This window comes from Macaca thibetana, chromosome 9 (assembly GCF_024542745.1).
Source record: "Macaca thibetana thibetana isolate TM-01 chromosome 9, ASM2454274v1, whole genome shotgun sequence".
NCBI classification, from domain to species: Eukaryota; Metazoa; Chordata; class Mammalia; order Primates; family Cercopithecidae; genus Macaca; species Macaca thibetana.
The window spans coordinates 15,096,696-15,119,931 of record NC_065586.1 but is presented as its reverse complement, the minus strand read 5'-3'; the positions used below and the strand labels follow the sequence as shown (position 1 = coordinate 15,119,931).

General features: G+C 45.4%; 2 protein-coding genes across 7 annotated transcripts in view; both read left to right on the top strand.

Moving 5' to 3' along the window:
• Positions 1–1,414: 1,414 nt before the first annotated feature.
• Positions 1,415–23,236, top strand: part of NMT2 (N-myristoyltransferase 2) — a 62,159-nt gene continuing 40,337 nt past the window's right edge. For 3 of the 6 annotated variants that reach the window (XM_050803298.1, XM_050803296.1, XM_050803297.1), the window contains exon 1: positions 1,415–1,663. In XM_050803298.1, coding sequence (XP_050659255.1) covers positions 1,554–1,663 — 110 coding nt within the window. In that variant the 5' untranslated portion in view covers positions 1,415–1,553. The remainder of the gene's footprint in view (positions 1,664–23,236) is intronic. The other 3 variants (XM_050803300.1, XM_050803299.1, XM_050803295.1) reach the window with 3 other exon arrangements.
• On the top strand, positions 11,573–20,472 carry LOC126962399 (peptidyl-prolyl cis-trans isomerase A-like). The gene has a single exon (XM_050803313.1). It carries the CDS (start codon positions 14,681–14,683, stop codon positions 15,173–15,175), a length of 495 nt encoding a protein of 164 aa, XP_050659270.1. The 5' UTR covers positions 11,573–14,680; the 3' UTR covers positions 15,176–20,472.

The window sequence follows — 23,236 nt, the reverse complement described above, 5'->3', positions numbered from 1 at the left end:
CAACCCATGTTCGTAGAGGTGAGCTGCAGGAACCTCACTCATCTGTATTTGCTTTTATCCTAAAGTTTCACAGAGGTGACATATGACATTTTGCCTCACAAAGAGTTGCAATTGTTAAAGGCAATATTGTATTTCCTTTTGTGTTTTGGCCCCATTTGCCCTTCTTACAGAATTTTAGTTGTGTCAACGCCAAACAGCTGATGGACTTTGAAATCGCTCTGCAATTTTCATCTTTTGATACTTCTAGCTCATTGCGTTTTAAAAACTTAGTCTCCCTTGGGGAAAAAAGCCATAGAATGCTCCTAGTATCTTCTGCAAATAAAGGACCCACACCAAAAAATTCAGGCTCTTTAAAGTCTCATATTCCTCACTGAGCGGGTTCTGACGACTCTCTTTGCAAAACCACCGCACAGACTTCTGGTGGCCTGGCAGCACCTTTGAACAAGATCATCTCAGCAAAGCAAAGGACAGGGCTGCTCTGTACAGAATGCAATAGCAAATAAGAAAGGCTGAACTTCACCGGCCTTCTATTTGGCAATACTACAGAGTGCCTCCTTTCCCTGTTCTGAGAGAGACAGAGGACGATTTCAGCACAGAAGGCCGTGCGCGTTCGCTTGGAAATCTAGGTCACAACCTTGACTTTGGGAAAACCAGGGTGGCCTACCTGAAACTGTCCAATCCCCCGGCATCGTGGACACGTCCCCATGTCCCTCAAGATGTCTGTTCTGGTCTGAGCCGTCCGTAGTGTCCAGGAAAAGCACGGGTAGGTCAAGAATTTCTCTGTCAAGAGTTTTAGTGCTGCAAGCCTGGTTGGGACAGGGCGGTGGGAGGGTTTGAAATATTGTTTTGACTTTGAATTTGATTTTATAATGTATTAGATGGATAGATGCGAAATGGATTGTTAACATGTATGTGGAGGGGCGGGAAGAGCTTCTGGAAAGCCTCAGCCCTGAGTGCCTACTCCTGAGTGGGAAAATCCCCTGCACGGGTTGGGAGCGCTCCCTAAGTCGTCCGGAAGTAAAATCGCATGGCCTGTGTTCCAAAAATGCCGCCACTCAGGATGTCAAGTCTGCAGGTTTTCAGCCTTGAGAGCCCAGCCCCAGGTAGAGGCACCGCGCAGGCCTGGATATACAGGACTCGCCCTGCGCAGGGCTGGCCACGGTGGGCAGGGTTGGAGCTGGCGGGGCGGGGCGGGGTAGGGCGGGGCCAGCTGGGAGGGGCGGGGCGGGGTTAGAGGGCGGGATTGAGGCCGGCCGGGCGGGGAGAGGCGGGGCTGGAGGGGAGGGGCCTCAGAGGTGGGCGGGGTTAGAGAGCTGGATTGAAGCCGGCAGGACGGGGAGAGGCGGGGCTTGAGGGGAGGGACGAAGAGGTGGGCGGGGTTCAAGAGCGGGATTGAAGCCCGTGGGGCAGGGCGGGGCCGGCGGGGCGGGGCGCAGCGCCAGGGCTACGACTCCAAGCAGTACGGCGGGCGGCACTAGAGGGAGCTGCGGCCGCGCCCGCCCCGCCGCGCGGGCCCGGCCCCGAGCGCCGCCTCCCCAGCCAGCGCCGCCGCGATGGCGGAGGACAGCGAGTCTGCGGCCAGCCAGCAGAGCCTGGAACTGGACGACCAGGACACGTGCGGGATAGACGGAGACAATGAGGAGGAGATGGAGCACGCCAAAGGGTAGGGGCGGCGCGCGGGCGCACCGGGAGCTACAGGGCGGGGACCGCGCGCGCCAGGGTCTCTCGCTCGGGGGCTGGCTCCCAGGAATGGGGGCTCTTCGGCCGCTCCGCCCCGCGATGGCTTCTCCGCGGCGCGGAGCCCGTGGTGAGGTCCGGGGCTCGCGGGAGAGGACAGTGCGCGGGGAGGCGAGGCCCGGGGTGGGCGGGGAGGCTGGGGCCCGGGCGGGGACCGGCGACGCTACTGTCACCTGCCGTGCGCCCCCGGCCGGCCTCGCCCATCCCCGCCGGCGGCCTGGCCCAGGAGGCGCGTGTTGCCCTCGCCCGCGGGTGGCTCCGGTGGGCTCCGAGGGAGAGGCGCGACGCCCTGCCCTTTGTGGCGGCCGTAGCCTGGGGTAGGAGGTCGCCCTCTTCTGCCCCCTGCCATCCTTGTTAAGTCCCTTCAGACCCCCTCTCCACGGCCGCCACCCAAAAAGAATGGGCAAAGACGTGGGTGGAGCGGCATGGAGGTGCCCCTGGTGGTGTCGGGGCTGCGGGCGGCGAACTGCGCAAAGTTCTGGCGCGGAGGGGGTCCCGGGCCCGGCCCCTGCTGGGGATACTGGGCTTTGCACCGCCTCGCGTGTCCCTACAGCTTTTCAGAGCAGGGCCGATCCCGTGAGCCGGGCTCTCGCTGACCTGGCCGCATCCCGTTTGCAAAGCTAGTATTTGATCTCCAAAACTCGATGCACCAAGCATTTTCACACTTGATCGGGTTTCTTAATCCTTTGCCTTTGCCCCCGAACCCTACAGACTTGATTTGCTCTTCTGTTGAAGAAAAGGATTGCTTCAGGTGAAGGCCGGTGTTGATGCTCTCTTTTTAGAGGCAGTGGGTCATTTTACATAAAAACTGGTGTCCTTTTAAAGTGCTGTTTGCATTACCCTTTTACCCTATTGGATTCAAACTATGCGCTGGCACAGAGCGGTTCTTGCTACACCCTTAGAAGTGAGATTTTTCGAACCATGGTGAGTGATGGAGAAGTGGGTCAGCTTAAAAAACATGATAGGGAGGCCTGAGTCACAGATGGTTTACTCAGTTCGTAGAGAGATTCTTGAAATGATTGATCATTGAAAGTGTAAATCATTTGCATTCTACTTGTTTACTTTAAGATTTATTAAAGAAAGGGACTTTTTACTGACCTCTAATTCATTATAAAATATTAACAAGAAATCAAGGAAAAGAAAAGCCGACTATGTGCATCTCCCATTTGCAGGTTGTTTTTATTTTTGCCGTGAATACTTCAGTGGCGGCTGCAAGTATCGAATGTTCGAGTCTAGAATATTTTTTTTTTTTAAAGAGAGGAAAGGAAATTGCGCAGAAATCTGAACCTGAACTCTGTTTATGCAGGGATAGAAACGTACTTGTAATAGATAGCTAAATACAAATATGTTTTTGAAACGGTAGTTCTAGTGCCAGAAATGGGCCCAGGTGCAGATGCAAGCTGACGGATTAACTTAAGTACCTGTATTGTCTTTCTGGAGAGACCCTGGATTTTTATCTTCTCTGCTGTAATTCCTGTTTATTGTTCCTCCTTTGATTGATATTCTGGGTTGGGGGCTTGATTAGGACTTCTTTGCCTACACTGTTGAGAATGTCCCTGGTACAAAGAATTCCTCATCTGTGTGCCCATTGATCTGAGCCTGTCCCCTGACACCTTTCAAGCAGCTAAAGTTCCCAGAGTAGCACCCAGAGGCATCTCTGCTGCCTTCAGAAGTTTTCAGTTTTGTATATCAGCACATTCATTATATGTTAGAAAGTTTATCAAAATTTAGAGATGCCGCGTGTACTGAAATGTTTAAACCAAGAGCAGATACCATGTTAATAGCTTCTAGTGGGAAAAGATTAACATAATAGATGTATTGTACTCTATTTAAATGTAAGGAGATTAGGAAAACTCCAAATGACTGCTCTCCTTGGATTGCCTGTTTGGATTTGAATTTAGACAATGTGTGCCAAATTTGGGGGAGTAAATGTGTTTTATTTGGCTCATGTACTGACGATATCGCAGTAGAAACCTAGGTTTTCTTTAAGTAGCTCAAGTTTGTAAATGTTAACATTTCAAAGACTCTTTTTCTATCCTTGGCCTCTTCATTCCCATCAGTTTAAATAAATAACAAATAATTAGCCTTTGGATGAATCAGTAAGAACATGTTTCACCTTTTAAAGGCAGTTTGTCAATTTGAGGCCACCAGGCAGCGGCCAGTGCAGAGCGGTAATTTACTGAATAGTACCCTTGTGGCCTGAAAGAATTCATTTACCCCACCACTCAGTATAATGTATTTACTAGTCGTTTTAGACATACTAAATTGAAACTAGAGCCTCAAATAAAAGGAAAATACCCAATTAGAGTCTTGTTGTGCTCCAGAATGTAAGTATGTAAATATATAAAACTGCATATGCTTTTATTTTATTTTCATGGAATTTTCTTCATGGACTAAAAAGGGTATTTCGTTTTATAAATAATGCTAAGAGTCCATGAATGAAATATCAGATGTTTTATGCTTAATTAAAAGCAATGGTGTAACTGTTATAAAATACTTGTCTCACTGTCTTTATATCTTGTTTTTCATGGAAAATGTACTCTTTTTTTTTTTTGACGGAGTCTTGCTCTGTCACCCAGACTGGAGTGGTGCAATCTCAGCTCACTACAACCTCCGCCTCCTAGATTCAAGCAATTCTCCTGTCTCAGCCTCCTGAGTAGCTGGGATTACAGGCGCGTGCCACCACGCCCAGCTAATTTTTGTATTTTTAGTAGAGATGCGGTTTCACTATGTTGGTCAGGCTGGTCTGGAACTCCTGACCTCAGGTGATCTGCCTGCCTCGGCCTCCCGAAGTGCTGGGATTACAGGTGTGAGCCAGTGTAAAGAGTTAAATGTACTCTTTAACTTTTTGGTCCACCCAAGCATGAAAGTGGCAAACCACGATAACAATTTCATGAATTACAAAGAACATGGGGGAAGGAGGGATTGTCAGTTTTAATGAGACTATATTCAGACAAGTATAATTTTATTATTTTCAAACACTATGCGGCAATTAGAATCAGGCTAATAGAGAATTGCCTAAAGAGATCTTTATAAACTTGCTTTAACACATGATTTGCAATTAGAATTAGGGAGTGGGTCTTTATACAAGCTTGAAGGAGCCTGGAAAGACTTTCTACATAGATAAAAATTAACCTCAGTCCAGCTATATGAATTATTAGAAATAGTCCTGATTACTGAAAATTTCTGTTCTGCTATGGGTGGCAGTGGTACGAAAGAGGTGACGTGGAGGATTTTTTTTTTTTTTTTTTTTGAGATGGAGTTTTGCTCTTGTTGCCCAGGCTGGAGTGCAATGGTGCAATCTTGGTGCACTGCAATCTCCGCCTCCTGGGTTCAAGCAATTCTCCTGCCTCAGCCTCCCGAGTAGCTGGGATTAGAGGCATGCATCACCATACCCAGCTAATTTTGTGTTTTTAGTAGAGACGGGGTTTTACCATGTTGGTCAGGCTGTTCTCAAACTCCTGACCTCAGGTGATCCCCCAGCCTTGGCCTCCCAAAGTGCTGAGATTACAGGCGTGCGCTACCACACCTGGCTAATTTTGTATTTTTAGTAGAGATGGGTTTTTACCATGTTGGTCAGGCTGGTCTTGAACTCCTGACCTCAGGTGATGCCCCTGCCTTGGCCTCCCAAAGTGCTGGGATTACAGGCCATGGCACCCGGCCTGGAGGATGAATTTCCTGGGAGCTTTCACGGTTGGATCTGAGGTTAAGATGCTCAAGGATCTTTAATACTTCCCTCATTTTGCTGTGTTCTTGCCTTCTGTTACTTTCTTCTGAAGGGCTTTGGGGACATTGAGGACAGGGCAAATTGTTGAAGAATCATTTGGAACCCACTGTCTTCTTCTCGCTGTCCTTTTGGTGTCGGGCTTCTCTGTTTATGAAATACATTTGGTATTAATCATGATCTCTTACTGAGCTAATGTTATTGTCCATTGTTGGAGATGGAGTCAAATAAAATTCGTGTTGAACTTTGGTAACAAAACCAAATCTCTCCCCTTGCTTTACCAACATTGAGTTACGGAGTGCATATATGTCCTGGAAAAATAGATGTTTCTCATAGCTTTCCATTAAGAGAGCTTTTCCCTCAATATTCACTGGAAGCAGCTACTAAGAAGATTTATATAGGAACCAAAATAAACATAGATTATAAGTATGTCTTTGTTGGCAGATACATGACTAAATTAGTCCCTGGGGTAGACATGAAATAGTTTTAGTATTTAAGGGTTAATATGTTTTTAAGAGTTCTTTTTCTTAGAAAGATTGAAGACCTGGTATTGGACAAAGATGAAAACTTTGGAATTCTTTTAACAAAGAACATAACCTATCTTCTACCATCCCCAATTTAGGGGGGTTAAAAAAAAAAGGAAGTTCTTCTTTGGGTACTATGTTGTTGTATCCGACTTTATCTGTCTATTGTTGAAATTGAGTTGGGAACTTCCCCTTTGTCAGCTGTGTGCTATCAGCGGGAAAACGCAGAAACATATTATGACTTGCAATAGGTTTTTCTTATGGAAAATTTAGGGATAACTCAAAGCTGCCCTTTCTGAAATTTGATCTGTTGTCAAGTGTATAAATCTAAATGGAAAAATGGATTAACAATGGTCTTCGCCTGAGGGACTTCCTCAAATCAAGAACTGCGGTTTGAAATGGTCAAGTATCTGCTAAGACTTGCATCTGAATGGGTGATGTCACCCTTTGGCCCAGAACAAACTTTTTCCAGGGTTGTCTAAATATAGGACACATACTTTGCCATCTTTGTTTATTAGCACAAATGTACTCTATACATCTATACTAGTTAAAATCACTTTATTTTAACAGAACCAAGTACTACTCCAAGTTCAAGAAATTGATTGTTGTTTCATTTGAAAACATGTTAATGACTTTTTAAAAATATGCTTATTCAAAAATCAAACGATAGGGCCAGGTATGGTGGCTCATGCCTGTCATCCCAGTTCTTTGGGAAGCAAAGGCGGAGGATCGCTTGAGGCCAAGAGTTCCAGATCAACCTGGGCAACATAGCAAGACCCTATCTCTACAAACTAAAAAATGAGCTAGACATGGTGGTGCATGTGTATAGTTCCAGCTACATGAGAGGCTGAGATGGGAGAATTGCTTCAGCCCAGAGAGCTGTGATCGCACTACTGTATTCCAGCCTGGGCAACAGGATGAGACTCTGTCTAAAAATATACATATATATATATCTTACACGTATATATTTATATATATCACATATATAGATATCAAATATATAAATATATAAATATCAAATATATAGAGGTATGTAAATATCAAATAGAGATATATAATATCAAATGCATAGAAATATATAAATCAAATATATATATAAATCAAATATATATATCAAACAATAAGGTATATAACGTAGAGTGAAAGTCCCTGGTCACCTTATTTCCCAGAGATGTCACCACTGACAGTTTAATTAACTCAGTTTTTAATATGTGTGTGTGTTTAGCATGACTGGGATCTTACCATACCTGGTGCATTTGTTACCGTGTATCTTTTACTGTTACTGTTGTCTGCTGGCACTTTCTGGGGTGATAGTAATCCAGTTGGGCAGTCATCAACACATGGAGGACTTGCATGTGACAAGTGTGACTGAGGAGCTGAGTGTTTTTATTTTACTTGAATTAATTTAAATTTAAATAGCTCCATGTGACTAGTGGCTATCATATTGGACAGCTCAGATCATATTCAGTCTTTGAATTTTGTTTGTAAGCTTTCTTGGTACTCAAAAATTTCTGTATTTTATTTCCTGTCTTTGGCAGACTATGTCTAGTTTTCATTCTTTTTTTCTTCTGTAGATTATCTGATGCTTTTTTTTTTTGAGACAAGGTCTCACTCTGTCGCCTGGGCTGGAGTGCAGTGGCACAATCTCAGCTCACTACAGCCTTGACCTTCTGGACTCAAGTGATCCTCCCACCTTAGCCTCTCAAGTAGCTAGGACTACAGGCACATGCCACCACACCTGGCTAATTTTTGTATTTTTGTAGAGACAGGGTCTCACTATGTTGTCTAGGCTGGTCTTGAACTCCTGAGCTCAAGCAATTCACCCACCTCGGTCTCCCAAAGTGCTGGGACTACAGGTGTGAGCCACCGTGACTGGCGATCTGTTCATTTTGAGCAAGCATGTTTTCATCCATATTTTTTTTATCCATATCAAAGAATTAACCACTATTTAAAATATTCTACCATCTCACAAGAAAAAACGGGTAGGATATTTTGACTTCTTTTCATTTCCTGTGTTTTACTGAAATAACCTGGAATTGTAATTATTTTATTTTTGCCCTTGTGTCACTAGAGACTTTTTTCTTAACTATTACATGATGTTTCACATCCCTGTTAACAAAAACGTTTTAGACTTTCCTGACAGCTCTACTGTTTTTATGGGTTTCATTGTTCCTTATAAAACACATCCTCCCGGCCAGGCGTGGTGGCTCATGCCTGTAATCCCAGCACTTTGGGAGGCCGAGGTGGGCAGATCACCTGAGGTCAGGAGTTCGAGACCAGCCTGGACAACATGGTGAAACGCCATCAATACTAAAAATACAGAAAAAAAGTTAGCCAGGTGTGGTGGCGGGCGCATGTAATCCCAGCTACTCAGAAGGCTGAGGCAGGCAGGAGAATGGCTTGAACCCGGGAGGTGGAGGTTGCAGTGAGTCGAGAGCGCACCATTGCACCCCAGCCTGGGCGACAGAGCAAGACTCTGTCTCAAAAAAATAAAAGTAAAAAATAAAACACATCCTCTCTTTTTTTTCTTTAAGAGCATTCTCATATGATTTTTTTTCTTAGAGTGTGTGGATGATATATTTTGAGTTCTTGCATGTCTCAAAATGCCATTCTTTTCCCCTCCCACATAATGCATAGCCTGGGTGTGCATGTGACTCTATGATAACAATCATTTTCCTTGAAACTCCATAAACGTTGGTTTAATATCTTCCACCATTTACTGGTACAGATGTTGTTTTCTTGTTTTGTTTTTGATTTTTGAGGCAGAGTCTTGCTCTGTCATCCAGGCCAGGCTGGTCTCGAACTCCTGACCTCGACCTCAGGTGATCCAACCGCCTCGGTTCCCCAAAGTGCTGGGACTACAGGTGTGAGCCACTGTGCCTGACCAGATGCTGTTTTCTCTTCTTCTCTTTCTTTTCTAGGTAACCTTATTCTTTTTGTCTGTTTTAACTTGTTTTCAGTCTAGAAGCTTCTGCCTTTTATTCCCCTGTTCTATGACCAAAGGGTTTCCATGTCCTTTGACATGCTGGGATCGCCTTTCCTTTTTTTTTTTTTTTTTTTTTTTTTTTTTTAATTTTATTTTTATTTTTTTTGAGATGGAGTCTCACTCTGTTGCCCAGGCCGGAGTGCAGTGTCATGATCTTGGCTCACTGCAACCTCCACCTCCCGCGTTCAAGCAATTCTCCTGCCTCAGCCTCCCGAGTAGCCAGGATTACAGGCATGCACTACCACGCCCAGCTAATTTTTGTATTTTTAGTAGAGATGGGGTTTCACCATGTTGGCCGGGCTGGTCTTGAACTCCTGACCTCAGGTGATCTCCCCACCCCAGCCTCCCAAAGTGCTGGGATTACAGGCGTGAGCCACCGCGCCTGGCACCTTTCCTTTAGTACCTAAACAAAATGGCCCGAGCTGATACATGTTCATGGGGGTTTCTTGGGGTCTTAAGTTTTCATGGTCCTCAAGCACACCCACACTGCAGCCAGTTTACCCCATCACTGGGCTCCTTGTGTCTGTGTGTCCTTAGTGTGCTCTTTTTGTTCAACGTTTGACCTTGGGTGGAACATGGTTATCTTCAGTTCTGTGTCTCTCACCACCCTCCTCGCAGGAATCACTAAAATCCAGCTATTGTGTACAGCATTTGCTGAAGCATTTTTGGCTCATGGGGAGGGAGGGAGGTCTGATTATAGAGTAGCGCAGGAAACAACTTTGAATTCAGTGTCAGACATCATTGTTCACCAACAGGAATGTTACTGCCCACGCATTTCTGTGGGCCATGGCTTCCTCTGCTTCTGAGAGTGTCTCCTGATCTTTCTTCTCCTCTTCTCTAAATTCAAGGTCAGCCCACATGTCCTTTCTTTCATGAAGCCTTCCGCAGTCACTATGACCGAAGGCGTTGACCCCTGCCAGAGGCCCTCTACCTCTTAGTGAGTGTATCTGTCCCATGACATCTTTCCCAGTTGCTATCACTTTATCTCCCCAGCCCTCCACTCGGGCAGACCCTCGTTCTCCTGAGCCAAGCTGTGGCTCCAAGAGGTGAGTGCCTTGTCCGCAATCACAAATGGGGAACGTGGGTCTTTGCGTCTGTTGCTTAGTGTGTGTGTAGCATCTACCAGCCAGCTGGAGTAAAAGATTTTATTTTGCTGGGTGCAGTGGCTCACGCCTATAATTCCCGCACTTTGGGAGGCCAGGGCGGGTGAATCACCTGAGTTCAGAAGTTCTAGAGCAGCCTGGGCTACATGGTGGAACCCCGTCTCTACTGAAAATACAAAAATTAGTCCGGCGTCATGGCGGGCACCTGTAATCCCAGCTACTCGGGAGGCTGAGGCAGAACTGCTTGAACCTGGGAGATGGAGATCACTTTATAAGCACACACTGCAGTGAGCCGAGATTGTACCACTGTACTTCAGTGAGCCTGGGCGACAGAGTGAGACTCTGTCTCAAGAAAACAAACACACAAACAAGCAAGTTTTATTTAAATATACAATAGGTTATCTGAAAATAAAGTATGGCTGGACTTTATTAGAATTAGACATTAGAAAGTCAAGTACCCAAGGTCCGTCTGCCTTTCTAACCTCTCTCCCTCTCTGTCTTCCTCTCTGTCAACTAGACTGCCCCAAGCATCTGTTCCTTAGTTCAGATTCTCCAGAAAGGATCTCACTGGTTTCTGGCCAAGAAAGGGATTATCCAGGCATGATCCAGGCCGCTGTGGTGGAGAATGGAAAGGGAGGAGTAGGAGGGTATTGTGTGGTACAGCATGGTCACTGAGGGCCACACCTTTGGTGAGACCTGTGGGCAAAGGGAGTTTTCAGGGAAGAACATAGTGAGCAATGCTGGCATCTTGCTGGGACTGAATTGTATGTCCTTCCCAATCCATATGCTGAAGCCTAAATCCCCAACGTGATGGTGTCTGGAGGTGGCACCTTTGGGTGGTAAATAGCTCACAAGGGTGGAGCCCCCATGAATGGGATCAGTGTGTGCTTATAAAGTGATTAAGAGTCCAGCACATTGTTGCTCTGCCAAGAATGAGGCCCTCACCAAAAAGCTGACCCTGCTGGCACCCTTATCTTGGTGGACTTCGAGCCTCCAAAACTGCAAGAAATAAATGTCTGTTCTTTAAGTAATCAGTCTACCGTAGTCTGTAATAGCAGCCTGAACTTAGACACACCTCAAAACATGTCTACAGAACCCAGCATGTGTCTGCCTGTCTACCCACAGGTAGACTGTGCGCACGGAGGCAGCACTTTCAGTCTCCAGTCCTTGGGATATCTGGTACCTTGCTCGTGTTTGTAACTTGCTAAAGATTTGCAGAATGGATTCCAATAGCTCTTAATTCCCATTGACAAATGTATTTCAAATTGTCTTTATTTTATATGCATTAATAATAGGTGAAGGCTTTTCTTTTTCTACTTCTCATTGAGAGGACTTTGGCTGTAGAGTTTTTAGTTTTGTTTGGCTCTATAGGACCCCACATTTTTAAATGGTAACTAATTTTTTGAGCTCTTGGTGTATGCTTATGTATTTTTCTTTTTCTTTTTTCTTTTTTTTTTTTTTTGAGATAGAGTATCAGTCTGTTACCCAGGCTGGAGTGCAGTGGCGTGATCTTGGCTCTCTGCAACCTCTGCCTCCTGGGTTCAGGGGATTCTCCTGCCTCATCCTCCCAAGTAGCTGGGATTACAGGTGCCTGCCACCATGCCCGGCTAACTTCTGTGTTTTTAGTCGAGATGGGTTTTCGCCATGTTGGCCAGGCTGATCTTGAACTCCTGACCTCAAGTGATCTGCCCTCCTTCAGCCTTCCAAAGTGCTGGGTCTACAAGCGTGAGCCACCATGCCCGGCCTTATATATTTTCCCTGGTTGACTCATTACAATAACAAATGAAGAGACTGAGGCTTATCAGTTTTCATAAGTTATCCAGGCCATAACTCAAATTCAAACTTAGCTTTTTAGTCTATCTGACTGTAAATCTGTTGCTTTTCACTAAACTACAGTCTCATGGACTCTCGGTAAGAGTAATTTGATAATGTCTCAAGGTCTTTTTCTTATAGATTGATTACCAACCTGAACACCTTTGGAGCCAAAATTCACCAGCGTAATGGGTCAGTGAATTAATTTTTTAAAAATCATACATTTCTTTGCTTAAAGACTATTGCAAATCAATAATTAGGAACTCTATTCTCTCTAGTCCCTTAAAGGACTCCTTTTATTTTATAGCATCAGTGTAATTCGTAACAAGTTTTTTTCTTTTTTTGCTTCTTTCATGGCTTAATCATCTCTTTTTGACTGCCTTACCGGTAGCCTCGTACATATCAGCACCCCTTTCTCTGGAGCCTCTGCCCCCAGCATCACCATCATTCCGAGTTCCATGAAGCCAGGTTCCTGTGAGAAGTGACATGGCCCATGGAATCTCCTGGGTGAAAGTGCTGCCGGGAGGTACCCACTTCAGCCCACCTGTACCCCAGTGCTGCAGCCTATGCCCAATCTGCCCTTGATGGTGGCTTTTTGTGGGTGCTTTGAGTAAGGTAGTGGCCTGTCATGCTTTCCCAGCCTTAGGAGAAAATCTGGTTGGACTCAAGGGCTGAATTGGGATGTCACCTTTACAGTTTCTGTTTTGTTTAGTGCGCTTCTGTTCTGGCTTAAACTCACATGCCCCGGGGAAATTGGGACTTCTTTATTCCCGTGGCTGTGTTTCCTCGGTGTTCCAGCTCATGCAGTGCCTTCCCAGAGAAGGATGGGGATTCAGTTAATATAAGAAATTCCCACAGGTTTTTCCTTTACTGTTTCTTTTTTTGGGAGGGCAGGGGGATACGATAGTTGCTCTTCACTACTTTGGGGGTACTTATTAACATTTTAAGGAAACTAAAAAAAGAACCAGCGAAAGCAGAGTGCTTGTTTCAGTTTCCAAATGAAGTTTTTAAAAAGTTCTTTACGCGAAACCACATTTTAAATGTAGAACATTAGAATGAATCACTAAGCAAAAACGCCATGCCTTGGTATATTCGTATATACATTTTCCTGTTTATAAATATTTACAAAAATGCAAATATAGCAGTATATTAGTCCTGTATTAATCAGTTCTCATGCTGCTATAAGGATGTGCGTTAGACTGGGTAATTTTTAAAGGAAAGAGGTTTAATCGACTCACAGTTCTGCATGGCTGGAGAGGCCTCAGGAAACTTACACTCATGGCAGAAGGGGAAGCAAATGCATCCTTCTTCACAGGGTGGCAGGAGAGAGAATGAGAGTGAGGCGGGTGAAAGCCCTTTATAAAAGAGAACTCACTCACTGTCACGAGTACAGCATGAGGGTAACCCCCCCCCATGAGTCAGTTACTTCCCGCCGGGTCCTTCCCATAACACGTGGGGATTATGGGAACTACAATTCAATGTCGAGACCAGCTTGGTTGGGGAGACCCTAACCCAGCGGCGCTAGAGGAATTAAAGACACACACACAGAAATATAGAGGTGTGAAGTGGGGAATCAGGGGTCTCACAGCCTTCAGAGCTGAGAGCCCCAAACAGAGATTTACCCACATATTTATTAACAGCAAACCAGTTACTGGCATTGTTTCTATAGATATTAAATTAATTAAAAGTATCCCCTAAGGGAAACGAAGGGATGGACTGAAATAATTGCAGCAGAAACACACCCTTAAGACACAGATCGCTCATGCTTTTTGTTTGTGGCTTAAGAATGCCTTTAAGCGGTTTTCCACCCTGGGCAGGGCAGGTGTTCTTTGCCCTCATTCCCGTAAACCCACAACCTTCCAGCTTGGGTTAGGGCCGTTAAGAACATGTTATAGTGCTGTAGAGATTTTGTTTATGGCCAGTTTTGGGGCCAGTTTATGGCCAGATTTTGGGGGCTTGCTCCCAACAATTCAGTGTGAGATTTGGGTGGGGATACATCCAAACCACATCACCCCCTTATCTGTGATTTTGCTTTCTGCAGTTGCAGTTACCCTTCGTCCGTTTGAAAATATTTAATGGAAAATTCCAGAAGCAATGCCTGAGTTTTCAATTTCATGTCCTTCCGAGTAGCGTGATGAAATCTGGGACCATCACACCCTGTCCCACCCTGGATACGACTCCTCCCTGTGCCAGCGTCCCCACCTGCAGCTCACTTAGTAGCCGTCTCTGTGATGAGATTCACTGTCTTGGAATCACAGTGCTTGTTGTCAAGTCACCCTTACTTTACTTCCTCATGGCCCTGAAGCATAAGAGGAGTGGCACTGGCAATTTGGATACACCATAGAGAAGCCTTAAAGTGCTTTCTTAAGGGAAAAGGTGAATGTTCTCAATAAGAAAAGAAGATCATATACTGTGGTTGTAAGAAGGAATCCTTGGGGCCAGGTGCAGTGGCTCATGCCTATAATCCCACCGATTTGGGAGGCCAAGGTGGGAGAATCACTTGAACCTGGGAGTTCGAGATCAGCCTGGGTAATATAGCAAGATCCTGCCTCTACAGAAAAAAAAAAAAAAAAAATTAGCCAGGCATAGTGGCATATACCTGTATTCCTAGCTACTCAGGAGGCTGAGGCGGGAAGATCACTTGAGCCCAGAAGTTCAAGGCTGCAGTGAGCTGTGATTGCATCACTGCACTTCAGCCTGGGTGACAGAGTGAGACCCAGTCTCAAAAAAAAAAAAAAAAAAAAAAAAAGGCTTTGCAGATGCCACTGCCGCCCAGAGCCCTGTACTATCAGCCATGGTCAACCCCACCATGTTCTTCAACATGGTCGTCAACAGCGAGCCCTTGGGGCGTGTCTCCTTCAAGCTGTTTGCAGACAAGGTTCCAAAGACAGAAAACTGTCGTGCTCTGAGCACTGGAGAGAAAGGATTTGGTTATAAGGGTTCCTGCTTTCTCAGAATTAATCTAGGGCTTATGTGTCAGGGTGGTGACTTAACACGCCATAATGGCAGTGGTGGCAAGTTCGTCTACAGGGATAAATTTGATGACGAGAACTTCATCCTGAAGCATACAGGTCCTGGCATCTTGTCCATGGCAAATGCTCGACCCAACACAAACGCTTCCCAGTTTTTCATCTGCGCTGCCAAGACCGAGCGGTTGGATGGCAAGCATGTGGTCTCTGGCAAGGTGAAAGAAGGCATGAAGATTGTGGAGGCCATGGACCGCTTTGGGTCCAGGAATGGCAAGAGCAGCAAGAAGATCGCCACTGCGGACTGTGGACAACTCGAATAAGTTTGACGTGTGTTTTACCTTCACCACCAGACCATTCCTTCTGTAGCTCCGGAGAGCACCCTCCACCCCATTTGCTCGCAGTATCCTAGAATCTTTGTGCTCTCACTGCAGTTCCCTTTGGATCCCATGTTTTCCTTGTTCCCTTCCATGCCTAGCTGGATTGCAGAGTTAAGTTTATGACAATGAAATAAAAACTGAATAACAAAAAATAATAATAATCTACCCATAAAATTGTGAAAAAGGAAAAATACCTTTGTGCCTAGGCTATGCAGGATAGGAGTGGGGACTAGCCGTGGTTTTAGGCATCGCTTGGGAGACTTGGAACGCCTTCTTGAGGATAAGGGGTGCCTACTGTATATTGTTTGTATTGATCTGTTGTCATTTGAAAGGTTATTTGGGCTGGGCGCGGTGGCTCAAGCCTGTAATCCCAGCACTTTGGGAGGCCGAGACGGGTGGATCACGAGGTCAGGAGATCCAGACCATCCTGGCTAACACAGTGAAACCCCGTCTCTACTAAAAAATACAAAAAACTAGCCAGGCGAGGTGGCGGGCGCCTGTAGTCCCAGCTACTTGGGAGGCTGAGGCAGGAGGATGGCGTAAACCCGGGAGGCGGAGCTTGCAGTGAGCTGAGATCTGGCCACTGCACTCCAGCCTGGGCGACAGAGCGAGACTCCGTCTCAAAAAAAAAAAAAACAAAAACAAAAACCAAAAAACAAAGAAAGGTCATTTGAATGTCTTTCCGGGTCACCGCACAGCCTGCACCTGAGTCAGGTCAATTGGCTGGCCATCCCGTCACGTGATTCTATACAGGGTACCATTATTTATTCAGTTCCCTATTGCTGGAGCTTCATGGCCAAGGCTGCCAGTGGGCCCCTTCTTCCACAGTGACACTGTTTGCTCTGGGCACCTGGAGGGCCCCACTCATCCCTCCTGCTGGCTGGGATGTGCGTACCAGTGGTAGGAAGTTATTCCAGAGCACCTGCACCAAGCCAGCATCCTGGGGCAGGGGAGACAGGATGGAGGGACTTAGCCCTGCTGTAATCTTAGGGCACAACTTCCCCACTGAGGGATGCAGAGACCTTTTAATGAAAGTTAAATGTGCTTGTGTTGTGAGCGGCTATTATTTTGGGACTAGAGCCCACACAGCTCAGCCTGTATACTAACTAATAAAACATCTGCGTGTAGGCCGGGTGTGGTGGCTCACGCCTGTAACCCCAGCACTTTGGGAGGCTGAGGGGGGTGGATCACGAGAGCAAGAGATCGAGACCATCCTGGCTCACATGGTGAAACCCCGTCTCTACTAAAAATACAAAAAAAAATTAGGCCGGCCTGGTGGTGGGTGCCTGTAGTCCCAGCTACTCGGGAGGGTGAGGCAGGAGAATGGCGTGAACCCGGGAGGCGGAGCTCGCAGTGAGCCAAGATCACCCACTGCACTCCAGCCTGGGAGACAGAGCGAGATTCTTGTCTCAAAAAAAAAAAAAAACAAATAAAACAAAACATCTGTGTGTAACTTTGGCCTTAGAGACGTTTTCGTGTTTTCATTATGTAATGTTTTGAGTAAGTAGTATCATCTATTCAAAGGTCAGCTATGTGGTAGAGAATTCAAAAGGCATCAAGGAGAAGCAGCGAAGTTAAGTCTCATTCTCCCTGCAGTGAACTTCTCCCCGATAGGCAGCTCCTGTTGCAGGCTCTTGGCGCGTCCTTCCAGTGCTGGCAAGGATGGGGGCGTGTGCACACATGTGCCTCCGCAGGCCTTCAACACAAATGGCAGCATGCCTCTTAATTTTTCACTTAACAGCCTATCTCGGAGGTCATTATATATCAAAATACATAGATAACCTCCTTTTAGTTTTATTGTATGTTTTTAGAGTTTGCCGGGGTGGATGTCTCACTGTGTTACCCAGGCCGGTCTTGAACTCCTGACTTCAAGTGATCCTCTGGAGTTGCTGGGATTATAGGCGTGAGCCACCATGTTCAGCTCCAACCTCCTTTTTAAAAAGGCTGTATATGGATCCTTTCCACTCAGAGACTCCTCTCTCCATATAGAGAGAGAGCTGTTTCTCTTTCTCTTCTATTAAACCTCCATTCCAAAAAAAGGGTGGGGGGCTACTGTATATTGTAGCATTGAATGGATAGACCATTACCTCTTTAATCTGTCCCCTGTTAGTAGACAGTAAGGTAGTTTTCAGTCTTTTGTGCTAGAACATAGGGCTGAAGTTAATATCCTTGAACATGTATCACCTCTCCAGACTGTTTCCTAAAAAATATTTAAAAATCTTTCTCAGTTAAGTTTTAGGAAGGCAGTGTGGTGTGTTGAGATGAGTATTAAACCAGGAACCAAAAAGCTTCCTTCACTAACCCTCACTTGGACTTCGGAAGTCAGTTAACCCCTCTGGGGATGAGTGTCTTCATTGGTAAATGAAACAGACTGCTTAAAGGGAGCCATTTGTCTTTAAAACTCATGATTTGACAAGTACATACTTTGTCCTGGGCCTGACCCCATCCTCAGGGATAACAGAAGGCTGGGGAAGGTTCTGAGAGGGAATAGCTCTGAAAAAACCACAGACTTTATGCATTAGGGACCCATCAGACCCCAGGGTTCTTCTTGAGTTGACTTTTTGCTGTCACTTCCTAAGGATAAGGGGGAAAGATACATTTTGGCAAAGGAGAGACCCCAGTCCTGCTTGTCCCAGGTTTAAGCCATCCCTTCTACACACTGCCACTTGCTTCTTGTCTTGTAGACAACTTCTCAGAGCTCTGTGGTCTTTCTCTGTTTTTTAAAAATTTCTGTTTCTTTCCTCTACCATCCCAGAGCGGACCATGACCTCTGGCTCCGTTTTGGATCTGGGAGGTGCATTTCCTTTTGTGTTTGAGGACTCCAGGTTCACCTTTGTGATTCCTGGTGAAAAGCGCCATTTGTACAGCCTCACCAACTTGTCTTTGACCTTTGACTTTGCTCATAGAAACTGTTTTCTCTGTCTCTCATCTCTGGCCTTTGCCCTTGAACACATATCACACGCTCATATACCAGCCTCGGACCAAGCTATCTCACTTCTGTGTGTATTACAACCTTTTTTTTTTTTTTTGAGACAGAGTTTTACTCTATCGCTCAGGCTGGAGTGCAGTGGCACGATCTCAGCTCACTGCAACTTCTGTCTCCCAGGTTCAAGCAGTTCTCCTGCCTCAGCCTCCCGAGTAGCTGGGATTACAGGTGCGTGCCACCACACCCAGCTAATTTTTTATGTTTTTGGTAGAGACGGGGTTTCACCATGTTGGCCAGGCTGTTCTCTAACTCCTGACCTTAGGTGATCCTCCCGCCGCGGCCTCCCAAAGTGTTGGGATTACAGGCGTGAGCCACCACATCCGGCCAACTTTTTTTTTTCTTTTTAAAACCATCTACAACTTGATGCTTGTGAGCCACCAGCTCCCTTGAGGCTCATAAGCCACGGATCTATCCCTGTTTGTCTGTCAAATGGCTGAACAATTTGAATTTCATCTTCAATTGTATATAATGATCTTAAAGATTATGTAAATAACAAAATTTTAAAGCACTTAAAATATTTCTTCCTGTATTCTGATCTTGCACTGTCTACAAAGACAGGTCTTACTTCACAAACTAAACTTCATGCTAGATGCATTTCTGGCCAATGAGTGTTGTATGAAAGTTTATTATAGTTTAACATTGTCTCTTATCAGAATTGGGCTTTTATGTGATGTAGACACCAAAATTGTTTGATAATAATGAAATAATTATGAAAGGAGGAGGCTGACTGGGCACTGTGGCTCACACCTATAATCCTAGCACTTCGGGGGGCCAAGCTGGGCAGGTCACCTGAGGTCAGGAGTTCAACACCAGCCTGACCAACATGGAGAAACCCCATCTCTACTAAAAATACAAAATTAGCCAGTATGATGGTGCATGCCTGTAATGCCAGCTACTCGGGAGGCCGAGGCAGGAGATTTACTTGAACCCAGGAGGCGGAGATTGCAGTGAGCCAAGATGGCGCCATTGCACTCCAGAATGGGCAGCAAGAGTGAAACTCTGTCTCAAAAAACAAAACAAAACAAACAAACAAAAACAGAAAGGAAGAAGCTAATGAGATAGAATATACATTCCCACATTTCCAGTACAAATACGGTACAGGTTTAGAAGAATCAAAAACTTGAAACAGCCCAATGTGTAAGAAGAGGGATGAGTTAGTAAACTAGACCAGAAGCTAGCAAAGAGGGACTAGTTAACAAACTGGACTAGAAGCTAGCAAAGGGGATCATCAAGATTCCTCTTTTCCAGCCACGCTTGTATTGATTCCAGGGCTTATTTTTCAGCCATTGTCTAGAGCTAGGCATCCTCTGCTGCTAACACCCGTGTAAAGATTTAAATTATTGGCTACTCTCACAGTCACCTTTATCCAAAGCTGTAGCCTCAATAGCTGCAGCCACCTGCCTGCTTGATGGATCTTTGTTGATGATCTCTGTCCCTCACTGGCCATACACTTCTGGGACAGCTCTGAGCTCTTGAGCCTTCTAGGGCTTGTCCATGACTTACTGCTTTGCACAGAGACGATGTTGCTTTGTACATACTCCTTACACCAATCGCAAGAGGAGAAGGGACGCACTAAGTATGGGTTGAAGCTACCAAACCCGTGATGGAGCTGAAATCCTACTTTAGATGAGGCCGTAGTGCAGCCAGATGATGACAGCTGGAAGGTTGGCTTCCTGCTCTGGACTCTGCATTACACTTGGGAAAAAAAGAGTGAAGAAACTCATACTGGAATTACACAAATGAGCCACTGACAAAAACAAACTCATTTGTGTGACTTCTTCAAATCCTGAACTGCAGGTGAAAGCCATTATTGAATTTGATGGTCACATGATCAACTTAGGTAAGAGGGGTGCCCCAATCCAGGATGAGGACCAACTTTGGCCAGTACAGCCCGATAACCTGAGTCAACCTTAGCCAACTTCCCCAACTGTGGCTGTGAATTCTCTTCCAGCAGCAGGTAGTGTGATGTACCTTGGGTTACCTTTGTTTTTTATCCACTGTACCAAAACCTCATTTTTTTCCTAGTAGTGTTATTCCTTCTGGTGAAGTGTTTTGGTATTCCAACCAGAACACCAGGGCATGTGCACACACGTAGCACAAAGATCTATTACAATTCCGTAAAACAGGTGAATAAAAAATGTCCAGAGATCACAATTAGACAGTTTACAAAAGAAGACCTAAAAATTGCCAGTAATCTGAAAAGATGGTCAACCCAAGGACGTACGTAAATGAGAGACAACGTAGGGTAGTAATTATGTGGATTTTGGAGCCAGACTGTCTGGATTCAAGTCCTGGTTGTGCCATTATTAGCCATGTGACCTTCAGTAAATTACTTAACTTCTCTCTACTTCAGTTTCCTCATCTATGAAATGGGAATAATAGTAGCATTTACCTCCCAGTGTGACAATTTACGAAGTTGGTATCTGTAGGGTGCTTGGTACCATGCCTGACACATAGTAAGTGTTGCAGCATGTTACCTGCTGTGGTGGTGATTATGATGGTGATGGTGATGATGGTGGTGATGATGATGATGGTGGTAATGGTGGCGATAATGATGATGGTGATGGTGATGGTAGTGATGGCGGCGGTGGTGGTGGTGGTGATGGTGATGATTATGATGGTGATAGTGATGATGGTGGTGGTGATGATGGTGATGGTAGTGATGGCGGCGGTGGTGGTGGTAGTGATGATGGTGATGGTGACCATAATGGAAGTAGTGATGGTGGTGATGATGGTGGCAGTGATGGTGATGATGGTGGCAGTGATGGTGATGATGGTGGCAGTGATGGTGGTGATGGTGGTGGTGGTGGTGGTGATGGTGGTGATGGTGATGATGATGGGTGTAGTGATGGTGGTGGTGATGTGATGGTGATGATGATGGGGGTAGTGATGGTGGCGATGATGATGTGATGGTGTTGATGGTGGCAGTAATGGTGATGGCGATGGTAGTGGCGATGGTGCTGATGGTGACAGTGATGATAATGGTGATGATGGTAGAAATTATAAGATGGTGGTGATGATGGTGATGGTGATGATGATGGGGGTAGTGATGGTGGTGGTGATGATGTGATGGTGTTGATGGTGGCAGTAATGGTGATGGCAATGGTAGTGGCGATGGTGCTGATGGTGATCGTGATGATAATGGTGATGGCAGAAATGGTAAGATGGTGGTGATGATGGTGATGGCAGTGGTGGTGGTGATAGTGATGGTGCTGATGATGGTGGTGATGGTGATGTGATGATGATGATAGTGATGGTGATGATGGTGGCAGTGATGGTGGTGATGGCAATGGTAGTGGCGATGGTGGTGATGATGGTGATGATGATAATGGTGATGATGGTAGTAATGATATGATGATGGTGATGATTGGGGTAATGGCAGTGGTGGTGGTGGCAGTGGTGGTGATGATGGTGATGGTGACGATGGTGGTAATGGTGATGTGATGGTGACGATGGTGGTGATGGCAATGGTAGTGGCGATGGTGGTGATGACGACAATGGCAATGATGGCAGTAATGATATGGTGATGATGGTGGTAATGGCAGTGGTGGTGGTGGTGGTGTTGATAGTGATGGTGATGATGGTGGTGATGATGATGTGATTGTAGTGATGGTGATGATGGTGGCAGTGACGGTGATGATGGCAATGGTAGTGGCAATGGTGGTGGTGATAATGGTGTTAGTTATGATGTTAGTAATGATATGGTGATGGTGATGATGGTGGTAATGGCAGTGGTGGCGGTGGTGGTGGTGGTGATGATAGTGGTGGTGATGTTGGTGGTGATGATGATGTGATTGTAGTGATGGTGGCAGTGATGGTGATGATGGCAATGGTAGTGGTGATGGTGGTGATGATAATGGTGATGATGTTAGTAATGATATGGTGATGGTGATGATGGTGGTGGTGGTGGTGGCAGCGGTGTGGTGGCAGCGGCAATGCCAGACTGCTCTACAAAGTGGTTGTTTCAGTTTACATTTTACCAACAGCATGTGAGTGTTCCCTTTCCTCACATTCTTCTGATATTCTTAGACTCTAAAATGTTTGCCAAATCAATGGGTGAAATTGAGCATGTTTTCGTAAGCTTATTGGTTGTTAAGGCTGCCTCTTTTGTGGAGTGCTTATTCATATTGTCAGCCCGTTCTTCTGTCAGTCTTTTGTCTTTTTCTTAATGATTTTTGTATTGATTGGTCATTCATCTAGCAAATAGTTATTGAGGATCTTTTATATGTCAGACGCTGTTTTCGGTGCTAGGAATACAATGGAAAACACTGTTTTCTGGATCTTACATTCTAGTTAGAGAGAAACACTACAGTTCCAGCTAGCAATAAATTATATTTAAAAATTAAAGCAGTACAATCATAATAATAGCTGGCTTCTACCAAATGATTTCTGTGTGCCAGTTACTATACTAAATTCTTAGATGTATGAATTCGTTTTATCCTCACATTTTTTCTAATACTATTTATTTCAGACAGGGTCTCATTCTGTTGCCCAGTCTGACTGTAGTGGCACGATCACGGCTCACTGCAGCCTCAAACTCCTGGGCTCAAGTGATCCTCCCACCTCAGCTTTCCAAGTAGCTGGGACCAGAGGCACACACCACCATGCCCAGCTAATTTTTTATTTTTTGTAAAGACTAGGTCTTGCTGTGTTGCTCAGGCTGGTCTTGAACTCCTGGACTCAAGCAGTCCTACTGCCTTGTCCTCCGAAATGCTGGGATTACAGACATTAGCCACCACACCTGGCCTAATACTGGTTTTTGAAAACATCATTCTTTTACAGCTACAGAAACTGGAGCACAGAGAGGTTAAGTAATAAACTGAAAGTCACACAGCTGGGAACTTGTGGAGTCAGGATTCAAACCCAAGTAGCCAAACTCTACCTAATGCCTGCAATCCTGGCCAGAATATAATGTTGTCTTCCTGTACCATCCTAGAGAGAAAATGTGAAGGAGAAAAGACCTTTGTATATATTCTGGCTGGTAATACTTTCTCATTTGTGTTATAAATGTCTAACCT